We start from the raw sequence: 22,358 nt of genomic DNA, 5'->3' as shown, positions 1-22,358 counted from the left end.
GAAGTAGTGTTCAGCCAGGAAGCCGCCGCGGGGAAGCGGCCTTCGTCACGTGATGCGGGGCTGTCCACCCTGGCCTCTGTCCGCCCCGCCCCTCTCCTGGCGGAAGTGCGTCGTCGGTGCTGCGGCGCGCGGGCCGTTCCCTCGAGAGGCGGCGGCGGCCATGAGCAAGCGGGACCAGGTGTCCTATGTGCCGCCGGCCGAGCCCGCCTTCCTCAGCCGCTTCAAGAAGGAGGTCGGGTACCGCGAGGGGCCCACGGTTGACACCAAGGTAACGGCCCGCCGCGAGGCCTGCGTGATGTCACCGTACCCTCCCCCATCAAGGCAGTGACGTTAAAGCCCCGCCCCTGAGCGCGGGGGCACTGCTCTCCATGGCCACGTTCGCTTCGCGCCCTTAGTGTGAGGTGTGTCAGGTCCCCCCAGGGGCGGTGGGCAGGGCCCAGCTACCTCCGTGCAGCCTGCAGTGTTGCCCGCTGTATGATAAGTATTGTATTTGCACTTTAATTTCAACCCTGGTATGATGTACTATCGATAATAGTAAAAGTGTTCAAAATGCACCAGACAAGGTTCCTTGGGTGAATTTGATATCTTTTATAAGACCAACGCAAATGGTTGGAGAATAGTTATTAAGCAAGCTTTTGGGTTCAAAAACCCTTCGTCAGGCTAAGGAGGTTTCAGCAGTTGGTGTGTGCTCTTCCACACACCAACTGCTGAAGCTTCCTTAGCCTGAGGAAGGGTTTTTGAACCCGAAAACTTGCTTAATAACTATTCTCCAACCATTTGCGTTGGTCTTATAAAAGATATCAAATTCACCCAAGGAACCTTGTCTGCCTACGTCCTTAGACCAACACAGCCACAACCCAAACCCCTGCAAAATGCACCATAATTTTTGAGGCAGCTCATTGTTGCGGCCTATGCAAAACCAAGGTCGCTCTGAGAGAGTCTTAACTGACATCTGGGTTTGCTGTTGGCGGGTTTTTTTGTGAGTACTCACCTCAAAATAAAGAAATGCTTTAAGTTTAACCCAATTCTCACTCACTCACTGGTGGCTGGCAGTGATCAAGATCAAGTAAATAAGACTTATTTGTCTACTTTTTTTTTTCAGTGTATGATAGTTTTTCAGAAAATATGATAATTTCATATTTAAGACCTGGCAACACTGGCATCCAGGCTCCCTGCAGCGGGTTGGCAGGCAGCAAGGAGAAGAGGCTAGCAGAATGCTCTGAGGCCCCCCCCCCCACTACATATATTATGCAGTTCATGGGTCATTGTACGATAAATGTAGAGTGGCTGTCTTTGCTAAGTCCTTGTTGTGCCCTATAAAGGTCCATAGAGCTTTAAAAAGAGCCAACCGAGCCCCCAAGGCCTGGAATAGACTCCCTCCAGAGGTGGTGGGAGTCTGCTTACTATGGACTCTTAAGAACCGTTTGGACAGTTATCTTCCTGGGTGTGATATGACCCCAGCTGACTTCCTGCCCCTGGGACAGGGGGCTTGACTTGATGATCTTCCGGGGTCCCTTCCAGCCCTAATGTGTATGAAGCCGGCCCCCAGACTAGTGCTTGAAATGGTGTAACAGCTTTCTACGTGGTTGCTGTCCAGTTTCAATGGTTTAATGTGGGACTGAGCCATTAGTGTCACGCCCCTTGCATAGGGGCTGGCAAAGGACAAAACTTCAGCCTCTCACATAAGTTAAAGCAGCGCTTCCAAGTGTCGGGACCCAGGGCAGCCGGTCAGCAGCTCTCCCTGACTCTCACCTGGGCAGATAAGGGTCCGGGGCCTTAGAAGGCCGTCAGGCGGGTATCTGTGATGCTTGGAGTGGAATTAATTAGGCGGACGCTTATCTGTTGGAAAGCAAGATTGTTTACTCACGTCAAGGTGGTGTAAGACGGAGGTCAGAGATACTTAGTTAGAGCTTAGAGATCGTCGTTCTGCAGATATATATATACGGGCCGGCGGTCGGCTTATCGGGCATGCGGGGCAAGGGTACGCCAGGGAGGTCGTGGCAGGAAGACGCTGACAACTGATCAAATTGTCAGATTTACTCCAAGGTGTGTGCAGAGTTGTCTTCGACTTTGCGAAAAATGTAAGTGGGTTTTGTTTGTATGATAGCCAATTGTTTTTCGCCATGTCATAAATCTAATTAGAATCGCCAATTATCTAGCGGTCTTTGCTAGGGTGTTATTTTTACAGGGTTACTCCTTGTTTTCTTTGACCAATTATAATGATTTATATAAAGCAAAGAAGGCAAAAGTTTTTATCTCTGTTAGTGGCGCAGCAATAAATTTCTTTTTGACATGCGCAGAAAAAAGTGGTTACTATCATTATTGTTAACCCTTAGTTAACCTAGTGCAGAAAAAACTGTTTTAAATGGTTATTACTTGTTTGTGACATGGGCACTACTTAATTTGGTTGTGACACCAAGGAGGTTGCCTTGTCCTTTCAAGAGTGTCATGGGGCATCACGCAAGGCTAGCACTGTTAGGGGTGCAAGTACGATTTGCAAGAGAAACCTCTAGATTTCCCCCAGGAATCCTTTTGTGTTTAAATCATCCCAATCTTGGGAAAGAGGGAGGGAGGAGAATCTTCCTAAACTCTTTGCCAAAGAAGAATAGCTCTATTATGTTTCAGGAGTCAAAGAAAACCCAAGTGAAAACAAAGCCCTAGCATTTTCCAATGGGTGCCTTGAGCCTAAGAAGGTTGAGAACTGCTTGAGCAAGTGCTGCATCAGCTTACATTTGGCTGCAGTGGCCCCTAAGGGCTGGTCTAGCTGCTTAAGCACCGTATTAAAGGGTACAAGGCTGCTCTGGGATAACTGGAGAAACCTTGGTTCTTGGTTTAAGTTACCTTTGTAGTGTCCTTGTGATGGTGAACTTCAATCCTTTTCCTAATGTTTTCTGAAGCTTCTCTAGTGTGTCTGAACCACAGATTTCTGATTGGACATCAGTCTACGTATAAATGTCAAATAAGTGGAATATATACCTTGTCTTAAACAGCAGCAGTTCCAGCTGTGTTCATGTATACAAGCATCTGCTGCTTTCTAGCCACTAAAAAGATGGGCATCAGCTCTTCTAGCATAAGATTTGACTGTAGCTTTGTGCCATTTGAGTATTGCATGTTGGGAAGGCTTGACACTGTCCCTATGTCTTTCCATCTTGAGCTTGCTACAAAAGTTGAACCAGAGACTGATCTTCCCAGTACTGTTTGCTTAGGAACTTTGGTTTGGCATGGTCATCAGAGTTGCTTTTGTTTCTCTCATGTAGAGAGAGCAGCTTCCGGTCCCTGAGGAAGATGATGAGAGTGGTAGTGACAAAGAGGATGAGCGCCCACAAGTGGTAGTGCTGAAAAAAGGCGACCTGACTGAAGAAGAGGCACTGAAAATTAAAGAGCAGATCAAAGATGCTTCTAAGTTAGGTATGTACTTAAACACTGACTCTGAAGCTGCTTGCCCTTTTGCTTTGTGTGTGTGATATATATGTTTGTGTGTGAGCATGAGTGTGTACACACACGGACAGGGAGACACTACATGTATGGAGAAAAAGATTTGACTGATACATGTTTAATTTTCTACAATTTCCTGTGACCTGTCACTTACCGTTTAGAATTCTTCATGTAAATAACTTATCCCAGCAGTTCCCAAGCTGAGCTCTGTGGCACATAGAACAGTTCCATAGTCTCTAGAGACCCAACTAATATAATCATGCTGTTTCTCATTTTTGTTTCCAGCTGTGAGGAATCAATAAGCTAAAATTACTGTGTTTGTGTGAAATTCATTTTGTTGTTCTCCGTGAATAATCTCTTCAATATGACTTTCAGTTTTCATCTTCTGTGTTCTGATGTATTTACATGAGCATAGGAAAAACATTTCAAATATGAGACTCGGACCATTAGGTTCTCATTTTAAATCCCTGGTTGACTGCTTCTCTACTCTGCAGTGTTAAAGGATAGTTGATGAACATGCCAAGTTTTTGTTAGGCCTAACAGGGGCAATAAACTTACAGCAAACTGCCTAAAGAAGATGGGGAATGAGAGCAGTCAGTGATAGCAGTAAAGGGCATAGCTGGGGTGAAGATAGGGGAGTAGGGGAAGAGCTAAAGGAATTTAGTTTGCTTCTTTTCAGTCCTCACAACACTGAGTACAATTGATGGGGACTTCTCATTCTAACTACTTTAAATGTGAAGTTCTTGAGTCATATTTCATATGGGGTATTCAATATCTGGATATATTTGTTCCAACATGGGTAAATTTGAACTGGTAGCAAATAAGCATTCAAATGGTTGGAAGCAATCACACTAAAGTTCTCTTTATAATAAAAACTCCATGAAGTTTTTGTAGTGAGTTTGAAAGGAACGTAAATCTTTTCAAAGTGCAGAAATTCACTTTTTCCCCAGACTTTAAGATCAAATATCCCATTTAATTTATGTCTACCTTTAGCTTTTCTAAAAAGAAAGCTGAAACCTTCTTTGATATCGACAGCACTGCCTTCAACATAGCAGAAAAATGCACAATTTAAAGAAATTTAATTCAGCCTGAGCACACTTCTTCAGACAAATTTTAACTTGTATGTACATAACAAGATACTACCACTGATGAAATGGGGTAAAAGAAATGAACCAGTAATCACATTAGTACAAGCTGGTTGGCTGAAGGTGAGAAATGATACAATAATGACCAGGGATACTGGTTTCAGCTGTGTCAGTCTAAAACCATGATAACTTCACAGCTAACAAGAAAGAAACCAAATTCAACACCCTGCCTGCAATCGGACACCATCGAGTAATGAGGCTGCTTCAGCCTATTGTCTGTGCCTACTTTGCATACTTGAAGAGCAACCTTTTTAAAAATAGACTGTTCTACCCAGGAGAACTCTGCCATCTTTTAACTGTGTAAGATGAAGTTTCCTTTCACCTGGGAGAACTTTTGCAATCTTTGACTTCTCCTTTGCCTGAGGGAAGGGTGTTTGGGCCTGAAAACTTGCAAAGAAAGCATTTTTTTGCTACTACTACTTAGTTGGTTTAATAAAAGATATTGTGTCTACCCCAAGAGTTTTGTCTGATAATGATGACCACGAACCTAGATACAGCATTTTTTCTTGTGTTTAATAGTACTCCCAGTTCTAAGTGTGTAAAGAAAGAAAACCACAGGAAATTTTCTCAACTTGTTGAAGAGGTCATCCAAGAACGCAAAGAAGAAAATGGCAAGGGGGAAGTCTTTGTAAATAGACAATAAAGATTTGGTGCAGCAAATGAAATGAGGAAATTTCATGCATGCAGTTACCTTGGAAGTCTGAGATGTGACTATTCAGCCTATTATTCAGATATTGTCAACAGGGAACAAATTTCTGAAATGCATCATGCAATTCACAAAGTCCTCCACAAGCATAAGTTACCTCATGGTGTATAAGCAGGTGTTTCATTTCAAATATTTAAGTTTGTTGTCCTGTTTTAAGTAGTTGTGACTATACAAGATTCAGTGCACTAAACAATCCTGCTCTCCTCTCTCCAACATCTGTGGAGGGGTAACAATGCAGTTTAGAATGCTACTATGTAAATACCTGTACAGCTTGTGTGTTAATCCCATTTAAAATCTGGGAAGGCAGGACCAGCAGTTTACAGCTGTGGTGTGTGGCTTTTTTTTTTTTTTTTAAAGAGGCACAAACCCCAGGTTGTATTAATTAAAACTGTTAAGAGTTGTGTCTATCTGTGTATATACATTGGAGAGTTTGAGGCAGGTTTTTCAGTCAGACATTGTCAACAGAGGGCTACATAGAGAAGCACTGAAATAAAGAAGATTTCAGAGTAATTTAACAGAATACAGACCGACAATATTACTGTTTCAGTGGAAATGTCTTGATTTAATTAACATCAAAGAATGAAAACTGCTTAAGGACAAAATAAAAAAAAATAAAAAAGATCCAGAAAAACTGGAATATTTTTGGTGTTTAGCCATGCTGAATTTTCCAAATGCCAGGTGTATAAGTGGAGCTCAAAACCAAAAAAGAGGTTGACATAGAACTGCTGGAATGAAATTCTTTTTTCTGCCATCTTGGTTATCCAGACTTCTAGTACAAATTTGTGCTAATGATGGAAGGTGTTCCTAGTACATTTCAGCAATATATTAGAAAATTACAGAAATAAAAATCTGAGAGAAAAGAGAACAATGAATTTTTAAAACATTAGTAGAATTCTGAATTTTTATTCCTGTCCAGCAATTCTGGAAGCTTTTTTTTGTACATTGGGCACCTATACATGTGCTCCGGGGGTGTGGAGAGGGCGTGTTTTAATTATAGCAGCTCTTAGGAGCTGCTGTAATTAACACACCCTCAGCGTCTCATGTATTCAGCATCCTGCGTTTCAAAATAGTGGCAGAGGCAAGCTCGTTTGAGCTTTAGATAAAGCGCCTCTGCTACTTTTTGCAATGCGGGGATGCTGAATACACAAGATGCTTCAGGCATTTTAATCAAGTCTGCTCTGATGCATTCTAATCGGAACACGTTGGAGGACTTGTAAAAGTGCCCATTAAGATTGGATTGGTCAGTATTTCACAGTTGGTTAGCTGCTTAAAATGCAAGTAAGCATTATTTATTTCCAAAAGCCAGGTGACAAAGATCAGTATTCATATCTGTTTAATATACTTAGAGGTTCCATCTCCTGAACTGCATACTCTTCAATTTTCAGAGCGTTCACAGCTTTAGACTTATTTAAATACACATTTCACATGCTTAATAACATTTATTTTCTTTCAGTTCTGTAAAGTCTGTGTAGATTTTCTTAGAAAAGTAGATTCTTTCTCAGGAAAATGTTAATATTTTAATTAGCCTGGAAAAGTGGTTAGCACCTTTCACACTGTACATCTTCTGTGGAACCAACTGCTCTGGTAGCCACAAAAATCATAAATGATCATATTGGGAAAAGAAGTGTCCTGCATTATTGTGTCTGGAAAATGATGTGGTCTATTAAAGTCTAGTTGGAAAAGTCCAAGAATAGTCTATCTCCCTCAGTAAGGAGAATAACAGTTTGTATAGAATGAAAGTGCATTGGGGTCAGAATAAGGCAGTGGTTTTTCAACCTTTTTAGGCTAGCTCTTAACTTTCACTGGTTTTTTTGACTGTGAAAAAATACCAGAGAATTTTTTTCATTGCAAAGAGCTCAGAAAGACCACAACAGGTCAAAATGTTTTTAACACTATGGATTCCTATTAGAAATCTCTGGGTTTATCTTGTACATCATGTGTATCTACACCATGCTGATATTGTGCATCAGCCTTAATGGGATGACAAGTTTATCAACTGCCCATGGCACCCTGGTTGAGAATCACTGGTTTAAATAATCTCTTTCACAGAGGATCATTAAAATTGAAGGATATATGGTATGCAAATTTTGCTGTACAGTTTTTTCCATGCTGCTCAGCCATCAACTTCAGTACCTCTGGTGCACCACCTCTGCATTTTTTGATCTCCAGCATTAAATCTCACAAATGACTGTTGCTGGGGCAAACTGTTTTCGGTGATATGCAGGTAGATGGTAGCAGGGGCACAAAGTGACTAAACTTTGAGGACCGATATTCTCTTTTCTGTCTCTCTCTGCCCCATGCTGTGGGCCCTTTCTGCTTGCCTGCCAGTTGAGATATTAACAGGTGCATCTTCTGCCTTGGCTGTGTTTGTTGATGGCTAGAATATGATATGTAGATGTTTATTTTTAGGAATTGACTTATCGGTAAAGTAGATATTGTATTAGAACAATGGTCCAGGGCAACAGCAAGAGTTAATTGATTTCTAAAAGCATTTTGTCACACAGTTTCACAGCCTTCAGGGAAGACAGGTTGTCTGCATCCAATGGATATACATATCCTGAGAAATTGAAAACATCCTAATTTTATTTTCATAATAGAGATAGACCGGGCTCCAGTGCCCACTTGCAAAAGCCCTTGGCTTTCTGGTTTTGGGGGAACAGACCAAATTAGGAGGACCACCGGTAAAGTGCAAATTAGGATGTATATATGTAATAGATTTATGAAAATGAAACCCCGTGGCTGCCTATAAGTTCATCACGGGGGCACAGAAGGGAATTGGTGAGGTTTTATTCACCAAGGCGCCCCTGGGGGTTACAAGAAATAATGGCCACAAGCCAGCTGAGAGCAGATTTAGACTAGACATTAGAAAGAACTTCTTCACAGTTAGAGTGGCCAAGGTCTGGAATGGGCTCCCAAGGGAGGTGGTACTCTCCCCTACCCTGGGGGTCTTCAAGAGGAGGTTCGATAGGCATCTAGCTGGGGTCATCTAGACCCAGCACTCTTTCCTGCCTATGCAGGGGGTCGGACTTGATGATCTATTGAGGTCCCTTCCGACCCTAGAATCTATGAATCTATGAAAATAGGATTTTGGCTGACAAAACAGAATGTGCGCAGTATAATGACCACAGGAAGGCCAGTTAGTGATGCCCAAAGATGGAGAGTTGTCAGAGAAGAAAGAATACAAAAGGAGGTCTTTTCAAAACAGCGAGTGGGCAGGTGGCATCAACCCCCTGACCTCCAAGGTTGCTGACCTCAGACATTGAAGCAGAGAACCTCAAGGCAGTGTTTACGTACCAGCTGGACAGACTACATGCCTTGTGTATATCCTGGGCACTGGGGAATTTGCGTAATGTATGTTGTAATAATCTTGCTTGCTTTGCCTGCATTGGTCTTATTTCCTATCACTGTGTATCAGTAAAATTTGCTTATTATCAACTGGAGGAGTTGTGGTTGGTCTGAAGGTTGTGCTCACCTGGAGCAAGGTATTGGGGCTGGGTTGTGAATCAAGTGGCAAAATTCATGTGTGGTCACAGTGGGAGCTAACAAAGGTGGGGCTAGTGTGCTCTGCTGCTGTGCAAAGGCCCATATGGGAAAGTTTTCATGGAAATGTAGATGTATGTATTGGATTTCAGTTTCCTGCTCATCTTGATCCTTTGTTCATCTCTGCCCTACCAACCTCATTTTTAGTTAAGAGTTCTTGGTAACAGAATTATTGGTCTGTTATTTTTCTGTATCCAAAAATGATGGATAACTAAGCTGACATTTTCCAAGGGAACCCTTAAGTCTAAGAAGGTTGAGAACCACTGTTCTGTACCATTGCATTGATTTGGCAAATATAGCTGATTAATGTCCTGTTTTCACTTAACCACTTCCTGAGGGACAGTGGAATTTAGTAACTATATGTTAGCTATAAAATTGGCCTTCTGTAAATACAGTCTTGGAGAGCTCTTTAGCTAGAATTTAAGCTTTTAAATGCAAAAAGTCAATAGGAAAGTTTTATATCAATGGAAAACTTGATAGAAGCTTTTTAAAAAGTTCCCATATTTACTAATAAGTCTTTTTTGCTTAAATTTTCTCTCACACATCTTTCTGTAAAGAAGTACTGCTAGTTCAGAAGTAGTAAAATTGGTCTTATGAGAAATAGTTTCTGATTATGTGCAATTTTAATTGGTATAATATACTTTCTGCCAGCATTCATTATAATCTCTAGAATTGATTTTTGTGCCGCTTTTCTAGTGTATCTGGCCTGTGGGGCATTATGATATATACAGATGACCAAAACATGGCAGTAAGTGTGCTTACTTATTCAAAGTCCTTTAATATTATTCCAGACTTGTTCACTTTGCTTGGCAGGAGGGGTGAATGCAGCCTCATCTGTCTCGTTAGAGCATCAGAGCTTCTTCCTTTCCCTAACAAACTTTTTAGCACATTAATGTCCATGCTGCTGTCAAGTTTGTATACAGCAAGTGGCTATATCAAGGCCATTTTATAACTTTGAGTTAAACACCAGTTTAAAGTAAAAATTCAGCACATCTAACTGCTGTCCTCCCCTTCAAAATATTATGGCTTGAATTGACTCCTTAAATAAGTAAGACTGGATACCATGCAAATGAAAATTTTCTTGTCAAGATATCCTATTATAGTTCAATGAGGCAAGTGCAGAGGAAGGAAAATAAAGCAGGAGGTCTGTTCTTGGTCAGAGTGAGAAATCTCCACAACAGGAATATATTAACTGTTGTAGTATGACTGATTCCAAGCCCCTTGGAGTCAAGGAAACAACTGAGAAATTCATCAGTCTGCTACAAAACATCTCCATCCTTTTAATAAAACAAGTTGCACATTTTTAAGGGTTTGTGCTTACTACGGTTGCCATGAGCCCCTGCCAATTTTTGTGAGTTTTGTTTGTCTTGCCATACAAATGACCTATGCAAACAAAAATTGTCTGACTGTATGCCCTGCTCCTAAACAAAAAAAAAAAGTCAATGAGCTAAATATAAAAAATGCTTCATTCCCCCACTCATCTTGTAAGGTATACGTTTGTTACAAGAAAGCCAAGTAAAATTTTCATGAAGTGTTAACTTCTGAATTGTCACTTCTTAAATGTGGAGTTTTCAGCTCAACTTTTGAATGCAGGCCTTTTAACATATGGAATTGGGATCCAGGCAAAAATAAAAACAAAACCCAACAACAAAAACTTTGATGAAATTCAGTCCTTGTTTTGGCTAGTAATCCTAGCATTTTAGGTGGGGTTTTTTTGTTTTTTGTTTTTTTTTAATTGAAGAAATTCCTTTTCCTGTTCTCACTTTTTCCAAATCACTTAAATAAGACCATAACAGCCATGTATTCTTACCTGGTTCATTCTTCATCCAGTACTGCTGACACATTTGAATTGTCAGTACAGAGGTGGTCTGTGTCCATGGATCTAGAATTTCCTAAAAGGGAATATGGCATATTGCCCTTCAGACCATGGGGTGAATGTCAGTTAGGAGTGTTTGAAGCGCACAAGCTGGCTGAAGACACCAAGGAGCTGGGGTGGAATCAGGTATTTGTAGGGCAGGGGTGCTGTGCTGCCATCACTGCTGCTGCCTCCAGCTGACCGAGACGTGGGGGGAGACCCAGAGTTCCCCTTCCTGCCCCACTCCAGCTGTGGGCTCCAGGGAACAGCTGCACAGGGTGCCAGGCTTAGCCAGGGACAGGAGTGGTGGCACACAAGTTCCTGTTTCCAGTCTCTGCTCCTTGGCCAGTACCCCCCACAGTGTCCTCTGCTGGATAGGAGCAGGCACTGGAAGGGGGAACCTGCACGTCATTGCTGCTGTCCCCAACCAAACCCATCACTCCATGCAGCTGCTCCCTGGAGCCCCAGCTGGAGTGGGGCAGGAGAGGGTGCTCGTGTCCCTCCTGTCTTGGGTCCCTCACCCTTCCCCTTGTGTCTGCATCTGCTGGGGACAGCAGTGGTAACAGGAACGCACCATTCCTCCTTCCAGCATCTGTTCCTGGCCAGCAGGGATCACAATGGGAAACAGCAAATACAGAAGGAGGAAACGTGCCTTTTGTTGCCACTACCCCCACAACACCTGCATGGCTTCAGCCTGTGAGTGAAGTGGGGCAGGAACTGCTCAGGGACTTTCGCTGCATCTCCAGAGATGGCAGCAGCAGTGGAAGTAGGGAGTGCCCACACTGGTGCACCCTTCTTGGAACCTCTCTTGGAAGGAAGTACAAAGGTGTATTGACTTACCAGAAATTATAATCAGAACTGGAAATTGCACTTGTAATTTTTGATTCCTTATTTTATCATATTGCTATATTTCCCTGTTATATAGAATTTCTCCATTGGAAACTACAGTATGTTCTCTGGTATTCAGATTGCTTTGAAAACATTTGCCTAAAGCTGTGCAGATGAGTGAAACTGCAAAAACTCAAAGTCATTTTTCTTAACAAGTTGTCTGATTGATTTATGTAAATAGATCCCCTTGTGATGTCAGCAAGGAAATCTATTGCGTATGGTGTAACATTACTAGAGTGCTAGGTTGCTAGTTACCAGGCTGCTTGTAATCACTGCTTATTTTAAGTTAAAGCTACCAGTTTGCCATTGAGATAACAGAGGATGTACTGTAGTCAAACTGACATTATCTTATCTAGTTTGTATATAGACTCCTGGAATGTTCTTACTAACATCCACAGTAGTGACATTACTGGAGGAATTGCAGCAGATCTTGGATGTTATGTTGGGAAAACAAATTGTGGTTTCCCATTTAAGATGCGTTATTTTATTTTATCAAACTGTTGGCGGAAAAACAGTCACGATTGCAGTTGCACTGAAGCAGTAGTAGTCTACCATATCTTTGCCTATCTAAGGAATACATTTCTTGCTCGTTCACTACTCCGTATCAATTATATGTTTGGTTCAAACGCTCATGAAATAAGTTGGTAATTCTCCTACTCTGATTCACATTGAGAATCAAAATGCACACGGGTGTAACCAATTTGATTTTCCTTAACGTGAAAATAATGGAGCAATTTTGTACTTATTAAATGCTTTATGCATAAAAGGTTGGTATAGTCACGTGATTTAATGGGGCAGTTAACATTTTCGTCAGATGGACACCTGCTTTCTCTCCATGTAATGTTTAAATAGTGAATTTCACCCCAAGGCATTTCAGCATGATGTAACACCTTCATACTTAAGCTGTTCTGTCCCAGGTACTAAGTGCTTGTCATAAAGGTAAGGATCACAAAAGTACATTGATGGCAATACCTTGTTATAATGCTGCAGCAGCAGCAACACTCTGAGCTGTATTCTCATAGCTGTGCTGGCACATATATGGATACTGGTATAAATAGAAGCCAGGATCCTTCAAGCACTTTACATACATGCATAAAAAAGTATTTTGGGCAGATCGGTGTTTGCAAGACTGAGACAATAGATTAGTTGTAATGTCCTGCTGTGGAAATAGATATTTTTTTAAATACAAGAAACCTGTATTTCCTAAAAGACTATAGCTCTGTTTGCAGACGTAACAGTAATATTTCATTATCAAGCTTTGGAGATCATGTTCCAAAACAGGTAGATGGTGGTATGCAACCATTACATAACTTCCAAGGAGGTTGATATAGTTTGTATTTTGTTAGTTTAATGGCATGATATGTTTTGTTGGAAACCTTACAAAATTTTACCCACCGTCCAGAACTATACTGAAATTAGTCTTAAATTGCCTATTAAATATAGGGCAAATTAGTAAACACTGATACATACAACATAAACATTTACAGGCAGTCCTCAGACTTACGACACAATTGATTCCTGAAAACCACGTCTTAAGTCAAAACATTGTAACTCAGAACCAATTTTCTCATAAGAAATAATGTTATAAATGGGGGATTGATTCCTAAACCAAGGCCCAATACCGTTTTCACCCAAAATACCCCAGAACGTTGTACTCGTTCAACTATAGATGAGTAATATAGCTACATGAATGTATTTATATTGTAAATAGCAATCACATTGATTTGGAAGGACTTCTTTGAGTTGACTTTGCTGGACTTTTTGAAAGGCTCTTGGTTGGACTTTTTGAAGGGTTCTTCACTGGAGTCTTCTCAGGAGTCTTAGCTGCAGGTTTTTCTGGAGTCTTGTTTGCTTTCTTAAAGAAAGTGTCCAAGGAAGTTTGGACAGATGTTCTCCAAGGAGATGAGCGATGCAGTGAACTTGTTCACTGGCGTGGCGTTTCATTGGATCAAGCATTGTAAAGTCAAAACTGGCATTGAAAAGTTGAAACAGGGTTGTCAATTTATAAACATAAGTGCGAAACGTTGTAACTCGAAACGTTGTAAGTCAAGGACTGCCTATATTTTAAAAAATCATGATTGGTCTGCTGATGAACGTACTTACATTTGACAAGTTTTATAGAAATGTATATATTATTCCGGTAAGTTATCTGAATATTTTCCTTTATCTGTAATGCTTTAAGAATGCAAAAGCACTATTCTTCCAAGAAAAAAAAGCTGCTGAGTTGACTTATCTCCTGCAGAAGTGCATGGCTATAGTACCTACTCTTATAGTAGTCATTTGCAGAATTGATTGGAGGTCTTAATTCTTAAAGCTCAGGCTTGTTCCTAGGAAAGATTTGTGAAGGTGAGAGTTTAAGTAAGCTTCCCTTGATTTTTTTTTTTTTTAATTACTTAAAAACTGAGGTCTTGATCTGATCTGTATGGATGCATACCTGATTTGGCACCTAAAATACTAATATAATTAATGTAATGATTTTTATAGTCAGAACATGTTCTGATTATTGGTCAACTTTCAGCTAGGTCTTTATGATGTTTTCTGCAATAACGCTGATAAAAAAAACAACTTCTGCTACAGATCATATGTATTTAAGTAAGAAAGGGAACAGGGAAAAAAATCCCTGAGTGCTGATATTATAGTGGCATGGAGGTCATTGTTAAATGGGAATCAATAAACCACAGCCTTGTCAAGCACTACCATTGTCACCAGGAAGTTTCGATTGCAAAATTGATTTTAGAACAAATTATTTTACTTTGTTAAAAAAATGCATTGTGCAGGAGAAGCACTGGTTCTTAAATGCCTTTCATCTACAAATCATGTGAATTGCAAGCCACTGCAGCATGAGCCTTTGCTTCTAATTCATTGACTTTACTTTTATCAGAATGTTTCAGAGATATGTTCATGTAGTAGCTCTTCTGTGTTTCCTTGGCAATGTCAGAATATCTCCCTCTCATTTTAAGTGCAGACATCTTCTTTTACACATCTGGATGAGCAGAATTCATGTGTTCAGCATGGTGACAATATAAATGCACCTACACCCGGCACCTTGTGTAAACAATGAAAAGAAAGTAGAACATTGTTGTACATAGAGGAAAATGGTAAAGATTTGGGGGTTTTTTTTCCCCTTAATCATCTGAAATTAGCAATGGGACAAAGTTAATAGAAGTAAATGAAAGGTTTCCTCAAAGATAAGAATTTAGCCCTTTAGAGATGCATATTGTGAAATATTGAAGGCAGTATTATGTTTTTGCAAAAGGTGAACTGGAGGTTGTCCTTTCCTTCCACACATGTGGAGCTAGATCATGTGGAAGCGGTGGTGGCTAGCTCTGCCATCTCCCTTGTTCCTGCCCAGGTGGTAGGGCATTGACTGTCACCATCTCTCCTTCTTTCAACTACAGTATGTTAGAAGACTTTCTTGGGGTTTTTTTTAGTATTGCACTTTGTAGGTGTGTGACAGTTTGAAATAGCAGCTTTGAAGATTCCCTTGGTACATGATTGAATCCAGTCCCCTACATTTGCAGGTTATAGCCTATGAAGCCTCTTGCAGTCCTGTGTTCCAAAAGCTCTGGTTGGCGTGAGTAGGATAAGTACAGCAACTATGAAAGAAGGGATTTCTCAGGCTATTAGGTGGGTGCACACCACAGAGCAGTCCTGTTTTTCCTCAAGGTTAAGTACAGAGAGTAAAAAAGTCTGAGGCTGAATCGGTTCAATCTTTGCAGGTTAATCTAAGCTGTATAGATTGAACCAATAAGCAAGTGAACAGACATTCACTTTTGATTCTGGAAATGAGGCCATATGCTTGCAGTGGCCCAGGCCAGAAGGTGGGGGGCACTAGAGCATGCCTCCCTGCTGGGCTGGAGCAGACAGCTTGGGCCAACACTAGCCCGCCCACCATGTGAGGGTGGTTCGCAAGGGACATGTAAAGCATCCTGGCATGCTGGGTGACTGTGAGTTAACTTGAATCTGGAGGGGATCTGGAACAAGTTCAATAAACTGATTTAACCTAAGTCAGTTAAGTCTGATACTACATCCATCCAGGTTTATCTTAAACTGGTTTTGGCCATTTTGAAAGAGGTTTATGTGCGCTGAACTTCTGTTGTCTTACAGATTTGAACCAGTTTCCAATAATTTATACCATTTTATGTGTAATTTCTGTCCCTAGCCCAAGAGGATTAGCTCATGATGTTTTTACAGCAAAGCCTTGACTTCATTTTGGTGAACTTTATTTTTATTTTTTGTTTGTTGTTTTTTCAATTTCTAGGGTCTTGTGTCAGTTTTAGTTTGGGGAAAAAGAGACATTAGTAAATCACCATGTATGTGTGAAGGGCACTTCTGATTTTGCAATCTTTATTTATAGATGAAGAACCAGAACCTTCTGATGGAAAAATTGTGTTCAGGAAGCCATCAAAGCGTTCATCAGAAGAAAAGTTTTTGGGCCTGACTGCAAGTTCAAGTAAGAAGATAAAAGAGTCAAGGAAAAATAGGAGTGAACCAAAAATCTCTCCGAATGCAGCTAAGCAGATCAAAAATAGTAGCCTTCTCTCATTTGATGATGAAGAAGATGATGATTAGTAGTTGTGCATGTTTGAGTCTGGTTCCCTTTCAGTTGGTGTAAAATAATTACCATCAGAGAAATGCAATATAAAACTGGTGGTTTGGATGCTATTGTATGAGCGGGATTTTTGGACTGCATTTTAAAATAAAACTTAAATGTATATGTAAAGTAAAATCCATGCAAATGGCTGTTTTTAAGATCCCACTTTAGTAGCAAAAGATGGAAAACTCATCAATATGTTTGCGTTTGCGAGCCAAATATTTTAAAGTCCTGCCTTCCTCCCCTTTTTTTCCTTTTCTTTTTAATACACACCAAGACCTGAGTTAATACTACTGCAGGGGGAGTTTGTCCAGTTAGAGTTCATCTCCCTAACAGCCAAAACTATAAGGACTTCAGTAGTTTGCTTTAAGAACTAAAATCTTTGACCCTTACTTAAATAAAACTTGGATTGTTGGGTTTTTTTGCCTCAGTGATCTACACGAGGCACACATCATGTAGCTCCTACTCAGGACTCAATACCCAGTAAAGTCATGAGTTCTAACACATCATCCGCCTTAGTATCAAGCATGGTAAAATTTACTTGATTGGACCTGTTTGTATGTGTAAGGGTTACAAGACTGGGTCTGTTAGCAATTGTATTGGTTTCTTCATAGGGCAGACTGCATAGAAAGCCAGTTAGTCCACCTTGGATACAGTGGGGCTGGACTTAGTGTTTGGAAAAAATACTGGATGGAAAATATACTTAGTTGTAAAAAGTTATACTTGTACTCATAATTATGTGGGATATAAAACAGCTTGTTTTAAAAGACTGCATTTAACATTTCAGCTATTTAAAAAAAATCTTTATTTTTGTCTTGTTTAGCATGGGAAAGCTGTAAGCAGGATATGTTTTGGGAAAAGCTCTTTTATTTTAATAATGTGAGATACAAAGGGTGCAGATGCATGTATATTTGGAACTCTTTCAAAAGAAGGCAGCAGCTTTGATGTTTAATGTGTGTGCAGGAGCGGAGAACTATTCAAATGTAGAAAAACTGCTCCTACTATGAGGCTGGAAGTAGTGTTAAAGTTAGAGCTGTTCTGTTACATTTTGACTAGTTTTTATCTAATAAGCACATACCAATTATGCCTTTTTGAAAGATTTCCAAAGGTTTGAAAGGGTTCCAAATGTTTGTGTGTCCACACCCAAAGTCAGTCAGACTTGTTGGCTGTGGTGATATCAAGTTTGTACGTTCTGCTGTCAAGTAGATGAAATTGAGCACCCTTCTCTGGGTTATAGAAAAAGGACATGCTGAAATTTGAAAATAATACTGAAAGCTGATGTGGTTTCTGGGGTAGAGTAAACAGCTGGTACATTACCCTTTGAAACTGCTTGGAAGTACTGTGTGTTCCATAATCATAAGTAAACTGATAGGAGACTGTTGTGGGATTACGGGATCAGAGGCCATGAACCTATTTCATTATGTGACAGAACATGCAGAACGAATGTCACTGTAAAGCTTCATCAAGGAGCTGAACTGAAATTGCTGTGTGAGACAGCTGTTCTAAGTTTTATTTTTGTTAATATTGGTATTAAAACAGTAAATGTGATAAAGAAACTGATCTTTTGTGTATGAATTATTAGTCATTAAAGCCTGTTTACAAAAGATTTCAATAGATGGAGCAGGGTTTCTGATCCATCCAAATACAAAGCCTTTTACACTTTTGGGGCTTGCAGGCGAGTGAAAATTATTGCAGTTTAAACTATAGTTTGAATATACATCACAATAACTGCCCTGCTGTTAATTACATGAACTCAGTGCACATTAAATGCAAGGTAGTCTGCTTCTCTGTAAAAGAATAGATGTATTGTCAGAAATTAAAACCAAATCTATAATCATATTAGTTCATTTCCATGTTTTGTATTTCAAATTGCTTTAGAAGGTTGGTACTGGAATCAGTTGGGTTCAGTATGGTAACATACACAGTTTTATTATGGGCATGTTTACTGACCCAAACACATGCAGTACATACACAGGAATATCAGAAACAAAAATTGCTAGTTCTTAATCTGTTTCAAATGATCGTAGTTTAATAAACTCACTTGCATCCAGTGTGTTTATGGAAAATGAAATATGCCCATGAGAAATCTTGTTTAGAATGATGGTTACAGTATGTTGCAGGAACATTTGGACATTTTCTTGAACTGAGAGAGTAAATCATTCTCACTGAGAACCAGTTGAAAGAAAAAGGTAACTTTAAAAAATGCTTACCTAAACTTTTTCTGGAGCTGTTTGTCAGCACAAAAATACATTGTACATATCTTCCTCTCCCAACCTTGAAAGCTCTTCATATCAGCTGGGAGGCATTTCCAGAGACATAGTTATCAGACTATTAATATTTGCCAGGGATCAGAGGGAACTAAATTTAAAAAAAAATAGAGAATCCTGTAAACCTACATCTGGTTCTACATGTTCAAAAGAAGACTGCTAACTTGTTTAGGCACAGTCAATAATTGCATTTAACTAGAATTTGTTTTTCATTAAGCCAGAAGTTATAATATTGAGGATTGGTGAAGGCGGGGAGGCAGTTGAAGTGCATTATTATTTATGCAGTTCCACATCTGTTTCACTACAGCAGTATAGTCACAGACCTCTCAAATGTCAAACTAGAGGTGGATGTGCCAGTTTAAAAAACCCAAAACAAACCCAAAACAATTATATGCAAGTCTTTATGCAATGCAACAGGATGTGGAAAAAGGAAGGTAGAATCAAAGCTGCTTTCTTTTACTGTGATCTTGATATGTAGCACTCCAAGCAGTAAAAAAATGCACTTTTTGTATCTCAGTTCACCTAGCAATAACTATATAGCTAATTGGATATGTTCTGTTAGGAACTGTGAATGATGTACCAAAGCGTTTTAGCCAATTAAATGTGAAAATTCACTGTGCTAGATGAGACACACCAGGAAAATTATACATGTCATCAGCTCGACATGAAACCTGTGACTAAACAAAATTGTTACTTGTTTGGTGAAAATATACAGTGGAATGATTTTAACCACTTAATGAGCCATCAAAAATCTGTTACCTAATGGCAGTGGCTTTCTCATAATAGGGAAGCAAGCTTCATTGCATGGGATGTGGGATGGGGATTCAAGGTTCTTGGCTTTACTATTGACTTAGGGTGAGTCGCTTCCTATTTCCTCATCTGTTGCCTCTTCTATCCAGTGGGGAATATATTTATATCCTTCAAGTGCAGCTCGTTGAGATATATGGATGAAAAGTAGAGAGCTAGGTGATATTGATACAGCTTGCCTAATGGAAATCTTTTGTACACCTTTCACTTTATTTAAAAATATAATTAGGAACTTTTCTTGGTTCAACTGAGACTCTGGGATATTACTCACTGGTGGCAGTACTAATTCATATTATAGTCATTTGAGCAGTAAGCTGGCACTGTGCCAATAGACCATAGCAGTACTACAGAGATAGATGCTTGTACAGAGTTAATGTGGACTTCCGTGTGTTTCTGTGTCGTGTTATAAGGGTGACATTAGGGCTGTGTCCCCTTTCTTGAGCACTTCCTAGTAAGCAATATTGGTGTCAGCCATGAAGGAGGCAGAGTGCTTAGTCTGGAGAAAGAACATCTTTTTTTTTTTTTACTAAAACGGAGATAATAGGAATAGAAAACAAAATCTATGGGAATCCTCATATGCTGACTGAATGGGCCTATTTAAAAAGCACATCCAAAGCTGTGATAGAACAGAAGACACAATGGTGAGTAGGGACATTGCCCAAAAAATTCTGTTCCTGCTTGTATATATAGACTGTCTTAGGGGACTAATAATTTTCTTTCAAAATAAAAAGCAGGAAGTGTTTCTAAATGATCATTCGCATTGGGCTAATCAGAAGTTTAGATAGGTGAGAGTCCTTTTTCTACAACTTGTGCCCTGTACTATTCAAAGAGATACCTTATACAATAACTGGGTGCTAAAAGGCTGTACTTTGAGGGTGCACAGAGAAGTACTAGCCTGTGTTCAGCTGTGCTTTAAATATACTTTCAAAAATTTAATTGCAAGACTGTTCATTCTTTTCACTTACAGACTTGTAAATGTATAATCTTATTATGAGGCTACAGATTTACAATGAATCAGGACACAGCAATGTCATTGTTTCAGTTGATTTTTTCCTTTGTGTTGTGTATTAACTAAGTGATGCTTCACTTGGCTATGTGGGACCGATTTTTATTTTCAAGGACACCTGGCATCCTTGAAAATGAGTCATTACCTTTTGTATGGTATAAGAAGTGCAGTCTCAGCCAGTATTGAAGCTAATTAATAACCTAAACCTTGATCATATTACCCCATTCCCTATTCCCCTGTCAAGATCCATGCCTGAAGTGGATCATCTTTCCATTAACAGGGTAGGTGTATTAGCTGCCTCTCTGGCACTCTCACTATTCCTCATCCCTTAACTTTTAAGTAGACATTTTACATACTGTAAAATTTCTGTATCCCTTTTAGAAGATTGTTTGATGCCATGTGTGGCAGGGTATCCATTGGAATCGGTGTAGAAACACAGGACTTTTGTGGGATGTGGGATTGGCAGTGGATCCTTCAAGATTTTGAGGATCAATGAATTTTGGGAGTTAATCCTAGAGTAGCAACTTGGCCTCTACCACTTTCACTCAGTGGAACAATCTTGTGAAAACTGCATCAGGTTGCTCGGTCTGGAGGTTTCTCTCTGTTAATCACATTCTGTAGAGAGGACCTCCATGAGAGAGGACAATTTTCCCTCTGCTTACCACCATCACATCCTTCTATCAGTCTGTCAGAAAAGCTTTTTATCTGAGGTAGTGACAGCTGGAAAAAAAATTAAGCACAAGTCAACCTCCCAGTGTTGGTATGAAGTATAATGTGGTTTTGCTGCTATTCCATTCTCTATGGTAGAGGATTTCACCCCCTCGACGACTCTAATGCTCCTCAGTTCCTATCTACTAAGCGATAGGGGTTTTGGAGGGGGGGGGGTGCAACTTTAGACTACAGTGTGGTATCCTGTAATATATAGGAGTTGTAAGAGGTCCTTACAGAAACCCCATTGGGTAGCACTAATCACTGTAGAACTTTACTTCTGATATCATAAAAGAAAGTTGCTCCCTGAGGGATAACCAGTAACAATGAACTTTAAACAGGCAGATTATAAAACTAGAAGGAACATGGTTAAAAGCAGGCTGAAGGGCAAAGAAAAATACTTAAAAACCATAGAAATCTGCCTGGAGGTTATTTAAGAACATTGTATCAGAGGCACAGATGGTTTGTGTACCTCTGAGCAAAAACATCACGGAAGTGGGGAGAGCGTACTCACACACTACACATGTAGCCATACTTGTTTCAGAGAAGTTAAAATGCATCCCTGCTTTAAAAAAAAAGAAGAAAAAAAAGCAAAACCTATGGCTTCAAAATGAGTACAATATTTACTCAAATATAAGAGGGCCCCCCCCCCCCATCAACATGGGACGGGAAGCCCCTTTTCACATACAAGGAAACCTTGCTAAAGACATTATCAGTAAGCTGCTGCCAAAAAGAGCATGTGCTCAGTAATGGAAACCAACTTTGAAGTTGATTAAATACAGCCAGCACTAAACATGACTATAAAACACATGGTTCATATGGGGCAAACATACATGGGGCTGAATCAGCCAAATCAGTTCTAAATTGTAATGACTGAGCAGACCTCAGTCATTCCAGTCTGTGTGGCATTACCATTGGCAAGTGTCCTACCTCCCAGACACTTCAGCCTGGGGCTTCAGATGCTCCCAAATCCATGGCAGGCATCCTGCGTGCAAACCCAAAGCCCAGAGGCCTTGGAGTTCAGATGCCCTCCAATCTCACTTGCCCCTAGCTAAAAGAGCAAGCTAAAAGGAAAACCTGCATAAATTGTGGATAGGAACCTACCTTTTTTGCAAAATATATATTGCAATATATATACATGCATACCTTTTTAACAATCTGTCACATAGTAGCCTTTTACCAATCTGTCTTGTGACCACTGTGGTTTACTTAATCTGCAGCACAACTTTATACTTACACTATTCTTATTCCAGTTGCAAAATTACACCGTGCACTCGTGTGCCCATGTGCCCATTTGCCCATCACTCACAATTATGCAAAAGACCACTTCACTGCCCTTCCTCTTGTCACCCAATTCCCCACCTGTTTGCCCAGTCCTTTCACTTGTCATTTTATTTGTCATTGTTG

General features: G+C 40.1%; 1 protein-coding gene across 1 annotated transcript; it reads left to right on the top strand.

The window, feature by feature from the left end:
• The first annotated feature begins 98 nt into the window (after positions 1–98).
• Positions 99–17,723, top strand: KIAA1143 (KIAA1143 ortholog). The gene is made up of 3 exons (XM_006274837.4): positions 99–268; positions 3,258–3,408; positions 15,927–17,723. Exons 1-3 carry the CDS (start codon positions 161–163, stop codon positions 16,139–16,141), a joined length of 474 nt encoding a protein of 157 aa, XP_006274899.1. The 5' UTR covers positions 99–160; the 3' UTR covers positions 16,142–17,723.
• The last annotated feature ends 4,635 nt before the right edge of the window (positions 17,724–22,358 follow it).

The sequence above is a fragment of the Alligator mississippiensis genome, chromosome 5, assembly GCF_030867095.1.
Source record: "Alligator mississippiensis isolate rAllMis1 chromosome 5, rAllMis1, whole genome shotgun sequence".
Classification (NCBI taxonomy): Eukaryota; Metazoa; Chordata; order Crocodylia; family Alligatoridae; genus Alligator; species Alligator mississippiensis.
The sequence above is the reverse complement of the archived record's forward strand: the minus strand, read 5'-3'. Positions and strand labels throughout refer to the sequence as shown.